Source organism: Hippocampus comes, unplaced genomic scaffold (genome assembly GCF_001891065.2).
Source record: "Hippocampus comes isolate QL1 unplaced genomic scaffold, H_comes_QL1_v1.1 scaffold104, whole genome shotgun sequence".
NCBI classification, from domain to species: domain Eukaryota; kingdom Metazoa; phylum Chordata; class Actinopteri; order Syngnathiformes; family Syngnathidae; genus Hippocampus; species Hippocampus comes.
The window spans coordinates 1,471,244-1,484,007 of NW_017806072.1; the positions used below are offsets into that span (position 1 = coordinate 1,471,244).

Sequence of the window (12,764 nt, forward strand, 5' to 3'; positions counted from 1 at the left end):
ATGTGTGTGTGTGTGTGTGTGTGTGTGTGTGTATATATATATATATATATATATTTTTTTTCCCTCCAAAAAACTAACGATACTTTGACAATGTTTTACAAAAAAAAAAACACAGTAAATCTGAACTTGCTTCATAGAACAATTATTGATAGACAGTGTTTTGGAGCAACAGCTCTTGATCCGTTCCCATATTGCTCAGGTTGAGAAAGTTGTTCCTTTTTTCCACACTTTGTTTGAGTGCTTTCTAAAAAAATACAGCATTGAAGGATCATCCCACAGCATTCTTTATTTTGTTTTATTTTTCCTGCAAGCTAGCCTTTCATATTTTAAGTTCACAAAACATTCACACACAAATTGATCCTTTTGCACCTGTTGTCAGACATGCATGTCACTAGCATCCCTGACTCTTTTGATCAGAGTCTCAAACTCTAGTCCTCAAGGGCTGCTTTCCTGCACATTTTCCATCTCTCCCTGCTGCAACACACCTGATTCAAATGGTCAGCATCACTATCAGGCTTCTGCAGAGCTTGGTGACGAGCTGATCATCAGATATGTTGCAGCAGGGAGAAATGGCAAATGTCCGGGAACGTGGCCCTTGAGGAGTTTGAGACCCCTGCTTTAGATGCAATGGTTTTCATCATGTGAATTCTCCATTTACAAATTGTGATCAATGCACATAATGCAGAGAAGTGCATTGTTAAGGCAGTCAATAATCAGCTTCAAATGCAGTAGTTTTTTTGCTAATGTGTCAATTTTTTAAACGTTTAATGCCTTGCTGTCAACTCTGATTCTCCTCTGCTATAGCGATGGAAATGCAGCCAGGCATCAGACGGGTAATTGACAGATGTCTAATTTTCACCAATTCAATCCTCTTCACAGGCTACATTCATGGTGCGTCTACCAGCGCTGGGTCTCGCTGTCTTCCATCTGTATGACTCTCCGGACTCGCCCATGACTCTGCGCTCGGACACCGTTCTCCGGCTACCGGGAGGCACCCGCACTGCCCAAGCTTCAGACCCATTTCCTGTTCGGTCTCAGCAGGCTGAGCCTCAGACGTTCTACATCAGCAGCCAGTTTCTGACACTGGGCTTCTCTGGGACGACAGGCCTGCTGGAGGTTTGTTTCAACACTGCTGATCTGCTCATTTCAACAAGGCTCACTTTGCTAAATCTGTCTTAACCTACAGACTATCAAACACAAAGATGATCCTCAGGAAATTAAGGTTCAGATGCACTTCATGGTGTATGGAACTCGTCCTTCTAAGGACAAAAGTGGTGCTTATCTTTTCCTGCCCGATGGAAAAGCAAGGGTAGGAAGGTTTCCTCTCACTTTGTGTTCTGTTCTAAACCCCACACTGGTTCTATTTCCACGATTGATGCTGATGATGCTCCTTCTTGCTGCTTTCAGCCATACCTCTACCAAGAGCCACCTGTGGTGCGTGTCGTTGAGGGACCTCTCTTTTCTGAAGTTGTGGCATACTACCAACACTTTCAGCAGGCAATTCGCATCCACAACGTGCCAGGTAACAAAACTGTTTTGGGATCTGTTCAAATAGCAAACGCAGCAGATGTGTTCTGTTTATTTTATGAAACCATTTGGGCCAGCTTGTTCCGTTTAACAGGCAATTTATATTCAATTAAGATACATGTTTGTGCAGTCTTTCCTCTCATTTCCTTATGTTTGCAGGTGTGGATGGCCTGTCTGTGGACATCACCACCACAGTGGACATCAGAGATCAGAACAACAAAGAGCTGGCTCTGCGACTGGTCACGGATATCCAGAGTGGAGACGTTTTCTACACAGACCTTAATGGCTTCCAGGTCAGTGTGACAATGCTTTGTCGAGTATTACTGATGCATATCCTGTTACAATCTCAAAAAGTTGAGAAGCTGGCAACCCCCTCCTTTCGTAGATGCAGCTTCGTCAGCGCCACGAGAAACTTCCTTTGCAAGCTAACTTCTTCCCAATGCCCAGCCAGGCTTACATTCAAGACAGCCACTACAGGCTAACGCTGCACACGGCACAGTCTCTGGGTGTCAGCAGTCTGGGAAATGGTTTGCATCTCATTTTCTTTTACTCTGTTGAATTTTGTGTCTCTTTTTTTTCCCCTTTTCTTTTTTTAAGTCTCTGTCTTTTGACTGCTCATTCCCCCAATTTCATACGAGTCTTAAAGGTTTGAAAGTGAGGTTTTGTTTTTTTATTTTTTTTATTTTTATTTTTTTTTAAATCTATAATGATCTCCTCTAGGCCAGCTTGAAGTAATTTTGGACCGCCGACTGATGCAGGATGATAATCGCGGGCTGGGACAAGGCCTCAAGGACAACAAGCAGACTGTCAACCGCTTTCGACTACTTCTGGAGAGGAGATTGATGGGCAACAAGGTCAGATAGCTGACAGCAGATAAGTGGGAAATTCTCACATCCTTTAACTGCGGCAAGCACACTAAATGGACAAAAGTATTGGCACAATAAAAAAAAAAAAGGTGGTGGTCTGACTTTTGCAGGAAAATTTAATTCCTTTTGTTGATTTGGTAAATGATGTAATTAGATTTTTACAGGATAATTTATTATACTTTACACTGCTGTACAATGGAGTTAGAGTCACACCTCTGTTCAAATGAGTTTTACGATTGAGGTTTTATATTAGATAGTTCTAATTTATATCCACATATTTAGTTTTTTAACTCAACTCTATTTAAAATAATTCAAACAACAAATGAATAACAGACAGTCGAAAGCACAAAAGCAGTAAAACTTAATATCAAGTCTCATGCTATGTCAAAAGCCAAACAATAAATATAAGATAAGAAAACCTTTATTTGTCTCACAATATCGTAAAAGATGTAATTAGATTTTTACAGGATAATATATTATACTTTGCAATGCCTTGGGGGAAATTCAATTTACACTGCTGTACAATGGAGTTAGAGTCACAATCTAGGGTATTAAAGATGGGCAGCAAGAGGGGTTGCCGAAATTTCAGTGGGAGGTCATTCCAAAGAGAGCTGCCAGCAACAGAAAAGGCTCGATCCCCATCTGACGCTCTGCTTAATTCTTGGTTCCTCTAATAATGTCTGGTCCGCAGACCCGAGGCAAGTGCGTAGGGGCACAGAGAAACATTTGAAAACAAATAATAAAATAAATTATTCTAAAATGTATAGGGAGCCAGTGAAGCAATGCTAGTGTAAGAGTTATGTGCTTTTGCAGCATTCTGGATCAACTGGAGCCGCTGAAAGGAGGATTGGCTGAATCAAAAGTAACGTGCATTACAGTAATCCAGCCGGGATGTGACGAAGGCATGAGTTACTGTTTCAAAGTGCTCTAGAGAAAGGAGAGGCTTTAATTCTAATAACCACAGTCTTATGATTACCGATATGCTAATATATGTCGGATCTCTCTCTCTCTCTCTCTCTCTCTCTATATATATATATATGCATACTTAGGCATGTGTATGTATGTGTATGGGCCTACGTGTGTATATTTTAATTTGATATATGTAATTTTATTTTTTGTTCAAAACAATCAATTGTTCATTGTTCTTCTTCCCCCACTTCATGAAAACATCTTATTTTTTTCCCCAGTTCACATTTCATGCATTTGTTTTCCTTCTCTTCCCTTGTGCTGCCTTCAGCATGATGGCTTCTTTTCCAAACTTTCTTCCTTGTTTCACACTCTCCTCCCCAAAATATTGCGTGACAGAGTTGAAGAGGTAACGTCATGACTCCGATACATGTACCCTTCATCCAGTGTTTCTCAACCTTTATTTATCGAAGGCACGCATTTCAAATGGGAAAAACATTCACGGCACACCACTTGGCATATTCAAGTTAATAATGTACCTTCAGTCATCTAGTGGAAGAGCATTTCATTCTTTTGCCTGTTACTGATAGCATACCTAAATTAACACAAAACATTATTTTTATCAAAATAATTGACATTCGATAGTTTTCCTCAGCACCCTTTATGATCTCTCACGGCACACTGGTTGAGAATCACCGCCTTCGCCTGTGCTCTATAGCTCCTGTTTTCCTTTCTCATAGCTCCTCATAGCCAAAAGTAACAAATGGAACAAAGGACGTCGATTGCAGTTTTCCCGTGTAGCAATCCAAAACTGGATAGTCTCTGCCTGCCAAGATCCTCTGTTCAAGTAAAACATCAAAAATAGTGCCTGGAGCAGGATAATATTGTCCTGTACTTGGCATTTAATAGTAGACCTCACCAAACCCACTGTGTATTGATAGCTGTTCTTCAAAGAAACATAGAAGCTAGAAGCTACTGTCTATATCACACTAATCATCATCCTTTTTTTTTTTTTCCCTGTGCCTTCCTCCAGATGACGGACAGCTCCACGATGAGCTTCCCCTCTGTGCTTAGTCACATGACCAACGCCATCCTGAATCATAACATTCTGGCGCTACCTGTCCTGCCTAAAAGGCGCGGCGTCCCTCTTCTGCAAACCTTTGCGCCACTCAAGTCAATGCTGCCCTGTGACTTCCACCTTCTAAACCTTCGCAGCATCCAGAGCCAAGTAAAGAGGCCCTCTCCACTCTTAAACCGTTTTCAAATTCACAGCTTCACCTTTATGGCTGGATGGTGTCACTGCATGGTGACAAATACTTCAGGATATTCCAAATGGAATTTTGTCTCTTCCGAATGTAGATAAAAATCTAACACGTATCAAATGTGACAATTTAAGTGCAGCAGACTTTAAAAGACCGGGGCTATATTATATGTAGGAGCTAATCGTCATCGGAATACACAAGCGGTGACGTATATAGGCCCACCTTTGCGCCAACAACACAAACACTGGCCATAAATGTAAATGACTATGGACAATTCGAAGCAAATCAATCATTTAGTAAATAAATACACAGCATTTCAAATTATTTATACATAAAATATATATTTTTTTTCGATGGTATTTTTTTTTCCATCTGTTCTTAAAATACACATTTTGTGTAGAACATATCATAAAATGAACTAATGGTAAATAATTACAATGAAACACAAGTAGACAGAGCAGGAAAATTCCCAATCAACATGTTTGGTTGTACAACTTCTTTTCAAGAAATACAGTGACGTGCGAAGAATGAAAGTGAATACAGCAGTGCTTCAAGTAACATTAACAAATACAGTGATGCCTCGCTATTTCATGGTTCGTTTATCGCGGCTTCAGTGCATCGCGGATTTTTTCCAAACATATTCATTAAAAAAAAATAAAAATAAATAAAAAAATTCATATACATGGAGTACAGTACTGTATATGTTGCTCTGTGTGACTCGCTGTTGTTTTGCAGCTTCTCGCGGACCGGTTGCGGACTTTTTGCGAACTTTAAAAAAAAAAAAATGTTTATTGGTCGCTACTTCGCGGATTTTCATTTATCGCGGGTGGTTTTGGTCCCCATTAACCGCTATAAACGAGGGATTACTGTACAGTACCTACCATTTAGCCAGAGTTTTGGCGACACAAGTTAGTCATCTTGCTCGTCCAGTAAAACACCACTGAACGTTCACTTTCCTTCATTCTATGAGGCAGTGTGTATAAACAATAACAGTGCAAATATCAATGGCATCTGATTCCCTGAAAAAAATAGAAGCCGATGATTTATCAACATAATGACATAGGCTGTACGCCGCCATAGTGAACATTTTTGACCAATTCACTCGATTCCCGTGGCATATTACGGAATTCACGTGCTATACACCAGACTGTTCATTTTGGACTTGTTTTCTGGTCTATATTGCTATAAAAGTGCTTTATGGTGTTGTTAAGTATGGCCATAATTTTGAGAGCACTTCTAACCCATGTTAGGTTTTGTCTTCTTCCAATGAGAAAAATGTTGCAACTTTCATGCTAATGTTTTCACGATATGATTTGGCCATGCATCTATGTGTGCACATTCATTTTGGTGACAATCGATCACGGTTTTTAGACAGACAGCTTTTCATAGAAGGGCATGGGAGGCTCGCAGGCTGGTTGCATTGCCAGCCATTGCCGTTGTATTGGAACAGTTTTGTCATAGGTGCAACATTATTTTAAACTATGAACAAATGGGAAAAGGACGGCATTGAAACGTCTCAAGTCAAATTAAATGACATTGTTTTTTTTTTTTTTATGAATTGAGCTCTTTCTTTTTGTGTGTGTGTGTCTGTGTGTGTGTGTGTGTGTGTGTGTGTGTGTGTGTGTGTGTGTGTGTGTGTGTGTGTGTGTGTGTGTGTGTGTAGGACCCCAATGCTCCATCACCATACACAGCTTTAATTCTTCACCGTTTTGGCCTCGACTGTGCTTTGGATGTTCCAAACTTGGGCTTCAATTGCACCACCACCCAAGGACAGGTGAGGAACCACACACGAAACACAGTGGCACCTTGACTTACAAGTTCCCCAACTTGCAGGTTTTTTTGAGTTCTAAGCAGTGGCTTGGTCCATGGTTTTTTGTTTGTTTTTGTTTTGCTCCGTGTCATGTCAAAATTGATTTTTATTTGGAGGTTGGTACAATCAAACATCATGTGCAGTCATAAGACTAAAGTATAACTAGTAAAAACAACAAAGTACGGATGAATCCGATCAATAAGTTCCAAGTCCACGACAAAATACAGCGAAGCATATATAAGCACAAGAAATGACCTCGTTCCACTTGCCAAGGGCGCAAATTTAAAATTGAAGTCTTCACCTCTGATTTTCTTGAATGAACACTGTTTTTCTTTCATGGACACTTACCCCAGTGTCCTCAAGATCCTTTCTCTAGAGTCACAGAGAGAAGCAACTTATTCTTGAAACCTTTGGAGTCTGAATTCTATGCAGGGTTTTCTCCCCAATGCGCTCTCTCTCTCTCTCTCTCTCTCTCTCTCTCTCTCTCTCTCTCTCTCTCTCTCTCTCTCTCTCTCTCTCTCTCTCTCTCTCTCTCTCTCTCTCTCTCTCTCTACACACACACACAAACACACTCTCTCTACACACACACAAACACACAGGGCTCTACTCCAGCTTGCATTTCTCTACACTGTTCTGTATCTGTGTTGACACGCCGGGTCGCTTTGTCGTCTTCTGTGCAGCTGAATGTTTCCAGCCTCTTCAAGAACTTGGACCTGCAGTTGCTGCAGCCCATGTCTTTGACCCTAATGTACTCTCGTCCACCACTGACCAACCAGTCCAGAGTCAGCCTGGATCCGATGGAGATCTCTGCCTTCAAGCTCAAACTGTGCTAGGACCCAACCGGATACAGCAGGCTCAGACTCTTCGGAATGAGAACTGGAGCCTTGCCGGACTTTGGACCGTCACAGGGGACTCGGATGCAGCTGTGACGAAAGCGATGTACAGAACCACAAACTCTCTGAGAACACGACTGCAATAGGTTCTGCTTCGTAAGAATGTGTTCGTTCTCGGCTTTCAGCCTGGAACTGAACTACTGAATGTAAATATCCCAATGATGTGCAGGTAGGAATAGGGGAGGGCTTCATTAAAAAAAAAAAAAATCGTTGCCACATGATTGCAATTTTGAAAGCTTTGTTTTTGTTTTCGGAGCTTTTATTTTTAATTTTCTATGCTCAGACTGATGTTGGCACAAATTGCAATCTTTTTTTGTTTTGGCCTCAATTCAACAAATACACTGCGGTGTGGCTATTTGGAGGTGCAAGCGGCTTTTCGCTCAGTAGTAATAATGGGATCATGGGAGCGCTCCACTCATCATTCGGATCGTCCTTGTCACTGCGGGCCAACATGTGTCTTCATCCTTGTGTTGGCGCATCACGGCTAAGCGGCTGTGCGTGTAGTTGTGCTTCGCCAACGCTACAGCGTGTATGTGTGTGCATGCAACGTCCTAGGCTGCCACTGCCCTGTTGTATTCATGCGCCTTTCACATTGACACAGTAAAACATTCAATAGTAGGACACGTACAATTAATTAGCAGGATGAAGCTGAGTTGAAGAATGGTGCAAAGAAGCATCTGGATAAGGATGCAATTTGATGTTAGCACACATTACAATCATTTCATTTGTTTTAATTAAATGTCTTTTTTCCCCCCTTTCCTCAAATGCCAACTACAGGGATGGGGGGAGTTTGGGGGCTTGTGCTGTTGGGGTGGGTGGTGTAGTTTGTGGGGCTTGTATTCCAAAAGCTATAATGCCCCTCCCCAATCTACTGTATCTGAGGCCCAGTGGTTAGGCACCATTGGCTGAAACAACAAATCTAAAGCTGTCTTAAGACTTTTTTCTTTTTTTTCTTTGTTTTTTTCACAGTCCTATTATAGATGGACACAAGGAGTATGTCAGGGCCAATTCCTGATGCTGTCACTGCAGTTTCAGCTCAGGAGCTGAATGCAAAAACGATTTCCTCTTCAGTTTGAGCCATCCATTTTTAATCCATCGAAATTAAACTATCATTACACACTCTTAGCAGCTTTAAGATGTCTGGGCTCTTTAAGTTATGAAGTCCAGCTCCACAGAGTGTTGCGATGAGAGGAGAATCCTATAATCCGATTTATTGTATACATTAGTAATATTCCAGCGATCATGGAGAAAACGTGTTTATGGATTCAGTTTGGTCAAAAGGTGGCATGTTTGAGAATTTACCTTCATGAAATGTAGTTTTTCTTTTTCTAAAAGCATCATAATGAAAATTCCAGGCGCCTGTTTTGCAAGCAGATGGATTGCTTCACTTTTGCACACACAGCCTGCTGTGACTGAGTTCTGCCTCCCAATTTTGACTGGAGGCAAGCCGAGTGACACTGTAAGCATAGCTGGCTGATGTGTGTGCCACTCTGGGCTACAAAATTTCATCTCCACCGTGCTCCTTCATTTTCCTGAGCCTCAGTCTGTACTCCGCATGGAGCTGTAGCCACCCATTTTTGTTATGCCTAACTGTTTGGTTAGTTCATTTCCCTCAGGACTTCTGTCACAAATCAACATGTCCTGGTCTGGCTTTGATTAACATTTCAGTGAGAAAACATTGAGTTGCACTTTGTTCTTTTCCATCCCTCAATTTCAATCGCCGCTCTTTCACTGTGTCACATGGAAATTATGAAAGTTTGTCCTTGGGGTGGGGGGGAAAGTAAAATGAAAAAGTGCTATTTGCTGTAGCACTGTGTTCAAAGGTAATATATGGTGGCAGGCTATCTTCTGTATTAAGTCCCCGTGGAATAAACATGGAGAGAAACTTAATAAAGAAGAAAATTCTACGTTGCTCTTGTTGATCATTTTTTTAAACTAATTTGAAAGGAAAATGTGATGCGATAGCGGCATGGTGGGTGACTGGTTCCCCCAACTGCCTCACAGTGCAGAGAGAGTGGGTCCAAATCCGCTCAGGCCTTCCTTTGAGGAGTTGCGTGTTCTCCGCGTGCTTGTGTTTCCTCCCACATTCTAAAAACATGCATGGTTGGTTTGTTCAAGACTGACTTGCCCGTTGGTGTGAATATGAGTGCGAATGGTGGTTTGTCTATTTGTGCCCTGTGATCTGCTGACGACCATGTCGGGCTCTACCTTGGATAGGTGAATCTGCAGGGGCCAAACCGTATGCAGGGGTTCTCTGTATGTCAGTTTTCAGGGCCTAAAAATTATTTGGCCAATTCAGTGTTAGAATAAGCTCGAACACAATCAAGCAATGCAACGTGCAGCACATTCAGATGCGGATCGTGTCGCAGGCGGTGCGCACAGGAGACTATTCTGGTTATACGGTAACATTTTCCAAACCGCTTATCTGATCAGTAATCCACCTTTTTCAACGTTAGCAAAGACATTTCTGCAAACACTCAAAAGCACGGGAACACAATGACGCATAGACCCCAGCACGGTGCCCCAGGCATGTCTTGGGGCGCATGACGTCACAGGAAAATGATCCAGTGGATCACACCTAAAAATGCATGTTTATAGAACGGTGGGAGGGAGTCAGAGTACCTGGAGAAAAGCAACGTAAGAACAAGGGAGAGCACGCGAACTCTCCACAGGAAGACTGGAGCTGACCTCCAGAGGTTTGAGACTCTTAGGCAGACAATGTGATAACTGCACTGTGCTTCCCTGCAGCACGTGTACTTATTATATCAAATTTTTAATTGGAAGGAAGACAATATACACATATTTGTTAAAATTGTGAATCCACAACTCATTCAAATATTGATTTATTTCAAATCCATTGTGGTTTTGTGCGAAGCGAAAGTCCACCCTCCTGGCCCGAAAAACTGGCTTAATGACTGATGAGCCTCCAGGGGGCAACATTGAGTCAGCTCAAACGCTGTTCCCTTGAGGCCTGATGGAGGAGAGAGAGACAAAGCAGAAGTGATACAGTGAAAAAACATGCATTTTTGCTTGTGTGAACCTAAACTAGAGCAGGTTCAATTCATGTTACAAATACAGTGCCATGAAAAAGAATCTTGGCTCCCTTCTTGAAGTCTCCTTTTTGTTGCAAAAATTCCCCACTTTATGGTTTCAGATACACTAAACAAATTCAATGATCAGACAAAGATAATCGAAGTAAAGGTGGTTAGATTTATTTTGGAAAAAAAAAAGATGTCAAAGCTTGTGTCAAAAGTACTCGCCCCACTTGTTAAATCATGAATTAATTGTGGTTAATCACATTTTTTGGAGAGCTGAATTCATTTTCACGGACTACACCCAAGCCTGATTACCTCCAGGCCTGTTTAATCAAGAAATCGCCTAAATAGAAATTGTCGACCAAAATGAAGTCAGCCAAAAGAGTTCAAAAACCTGCAAGAAAATGTCATTCATCAAAGAAATTAAATAACCGATGAAAAATAAATTCATTGACATCTAACAGGCTGGAAATGGTAACAAATGCGAAACAAATGAGAACGCAAGGAAGAGTGGAGAACCTTCCCAGGCGTGACCAGACTCCAGAAATTACCCCAAGAGCACAGCGAAGGCTCACTCAGCAGATCACAAAGGAGCCCAGCACAATGTCTGAAGAACCATCGTAGTACGACAGTAGATTTTGGTGGTTAGCGCGCCGACCTCACAGTGCAGCGGTGCAGTGTTCGATTCCAGTTCTGGCCTCCCTGTGTGGAGTTTGCATGTTCTCTCCGTGCCAGCGTGGGTTTTCTCTGGGTATTCCAGTTTCCTGCCACGTTCCCAAAACACGCATGGCAGGTTAATGGAACACTCAAAATTGTTCCTAGGTGTGAGTGTGAGTGCAGATGGTTGTTTGTCTCTGTGTGCCCTGCGATTGACTGGCAACCAGTTCAGGGTGTACCCTGCCTACTGCCAGAAAACAGTTGGCATAGGCTCCAGCATGCCCTGCGACCCTTGTGAGGATAAAGTGGTTCAGAAAATGGATGGATGGATGTTTCTATCAATACATTATTCTGTCCTATTTTTGAAAGGGAGCACCTTTTCATCCATCCCTGACCAGATGACTTGTACCACAATGGTACAGTGTGTGGAGGTGAAGAGAGGCCATCATGTCACATGCTCAAAAGCAAATGTGCTAATTGGTTCAAAGAGATTTATGCAACTTTGATTTATCGCTTTCCCGAGAGTACATGGGTGCCTGTCAAGCAAACTGAATTTGTATTGAGAAGAATTGAATGGGGCGGCCCGGTAGTCCAGTGGTTAGCACGTCGACTTCACAGTGCAGAGGTACCAGGTTCAATTCCAGCTCCGGCCTCCCTGTGTGGCGTTTGCATGTTCTCCCCGGGCCTGCGTGGGTTTTCTCCGGGTACTCCGGTTTCCTCCCACATTCCAAAAACATGCATGGTAGGCTGATTGAACACTCTGAATTGTCCCTAGGTGTGAATGTGAGTGTGGATGGTTGTTCGTCTCAGTGTGCCCTGCGATTGGCTGGCAACCGATTCAGGGTGTCCCCCGCCTACTGCCCGAAGACAGCTGGGATAGGCTCCAGCACCCCCCGCGACCCTAGTGAGGATCAAGCGGTTCGGAAAATGGATGGATGGATGGATGAAGAACTGAATGTGAACATATTCATACTTGTATTTTCAGTGAGGATCAACTACATCCGTCCATCCATTTTCGACACCACTTTTCCTAAAGGGCTAACTTCGGGGGTAAGGCAGACTATACCCTGAACTGGTCGCCAGTCAGTCGCAGGGCACATATGGAGATAACCGACTATTCACGCTGTCACTGAGTGGGAACCAATCCCACACTGCCCGCACACAAGTCAGTTGAGTGTACCACTACACCTCCAGCGACTGCAGGATCAAATACATTTTCAGGACGAATATATTCAAATTGCACAATTCAAATTTTCAATACAATGATTCAAAATAAACAATACAAATTCAATATTTGTGATTCAAATTCTGTTTTTCAATGCAGTTATTCAAGTTTAGTTGATTCAAATCCAAATATAAACGGTTCAGATTCTGGTGGCCCATATTTTATCCATCCATACATCCATTTTCTAATCCGCTTATCCTCAGGAGGCTCGCGGGCATGTTGGAGCTTATCCGAGCTGCCGTCGTGCACTAGGCGGGGGACACCCTGGATTGGTTGCCAGCCAATTGCAGGGCACACACAGACGAACAACCATTCGCGCTCACAATCACACCTCGGGACAATATAGAGTGCAAACCCAATACAGGATGGGCGGAGCTGGATTTTGAACCCTGCATCTCTGCATTGTGAGGCCGACGTGCTACCCAGTCGTCCACCATGCCGCGGCACATATTTCAGCCCATAGAAAACGCTGTAAACATTTTTTTTTGTTGCAGTGACATAAAAAAAAAAAAAAAACAGTTCTAAGTGTAAAAGAAAGTGAGTGGTGGCAGCAGGGTCGCTCAAGGTCTGACTGTGAGCACTG

The 12,764-nt window shown here is 42.6% G+C and overlaps 1 protein-coding gene and 1 long non-coding RNA gene across 4 annotated transcripts in view; one reads left to right on the plus strand and one right to left on the minus strand.

The window, feature by feature from the left end:
* man2a2 (mannosidase, alpha, class 2A, member 2) overlaps nucleotides 1-9,176 on the plus strand; it is a 23,537-nt gene extending 14,361 nt beyond the window's left edge. For 2 of the 3 annotated variants that reach the window (XM_019893995.1, XM_019893996.1), the window contains exons 16-24: nucleotides 880-1,116; nucleotides 1,187-1,309; nucleotides 1,408-1,522; nucleotides 1,687-1,820; nucleotides 1,913-2,054; nucleotides 2,248-2,381; nucleotides 4,333-4,527; nucleotides 6,225-6,335; nucleotides 7,052-9,176. In XM_019893995.1, coding sequence (XP_019749554.1) covers nucleotides 880-1,116; nucleotides 1,187-1,309; nucleotides 1,408-1,522; nucleotides 1,687-1,820; nucleotides 1,913-2,054; nucleotides 2,248-2,381; nucleotides 4,333-4,527; nucleotides 6,225-6,335; nucleotides 7,052-7,204 — 1,344 coding nt within the window. In that variant the 3' untranslated portion in view covers nucleotides 7,205-9,176. The remainder of the gene's footprint in view (nucleotides 1-879; nucleotides 1,117-1,186; nucleotides 1,310-1,407; nucleotides 1,523-1,686; nucleotides 1,821-1,912; nucleotides 2,055-2,247; nucleotides 2,382-4,332; nucleotides 4,528-6,224; nucleotides 6,336-7,051) is intronic. The other variant, XM_019893998.1, reaches the window with a different exon arrangement.
* On the minus strand, nucleotides 4,919-5,221 carry LOC109530366 (uncharacterized). Its single transcript, XR_002171001.1, has 2 exons — nucleotides 5,057-5,221; nucleotides 4,919-4,979 (listed from the first exon to the last, which is right to left on the minus strand). It is a non-coding gene; the product is annotated as an uncharacterized LOC109530366 (long non-coding RNA).
* Nucleotides 9,177-12,764: the final 3,588 nt, after the last annotated feature.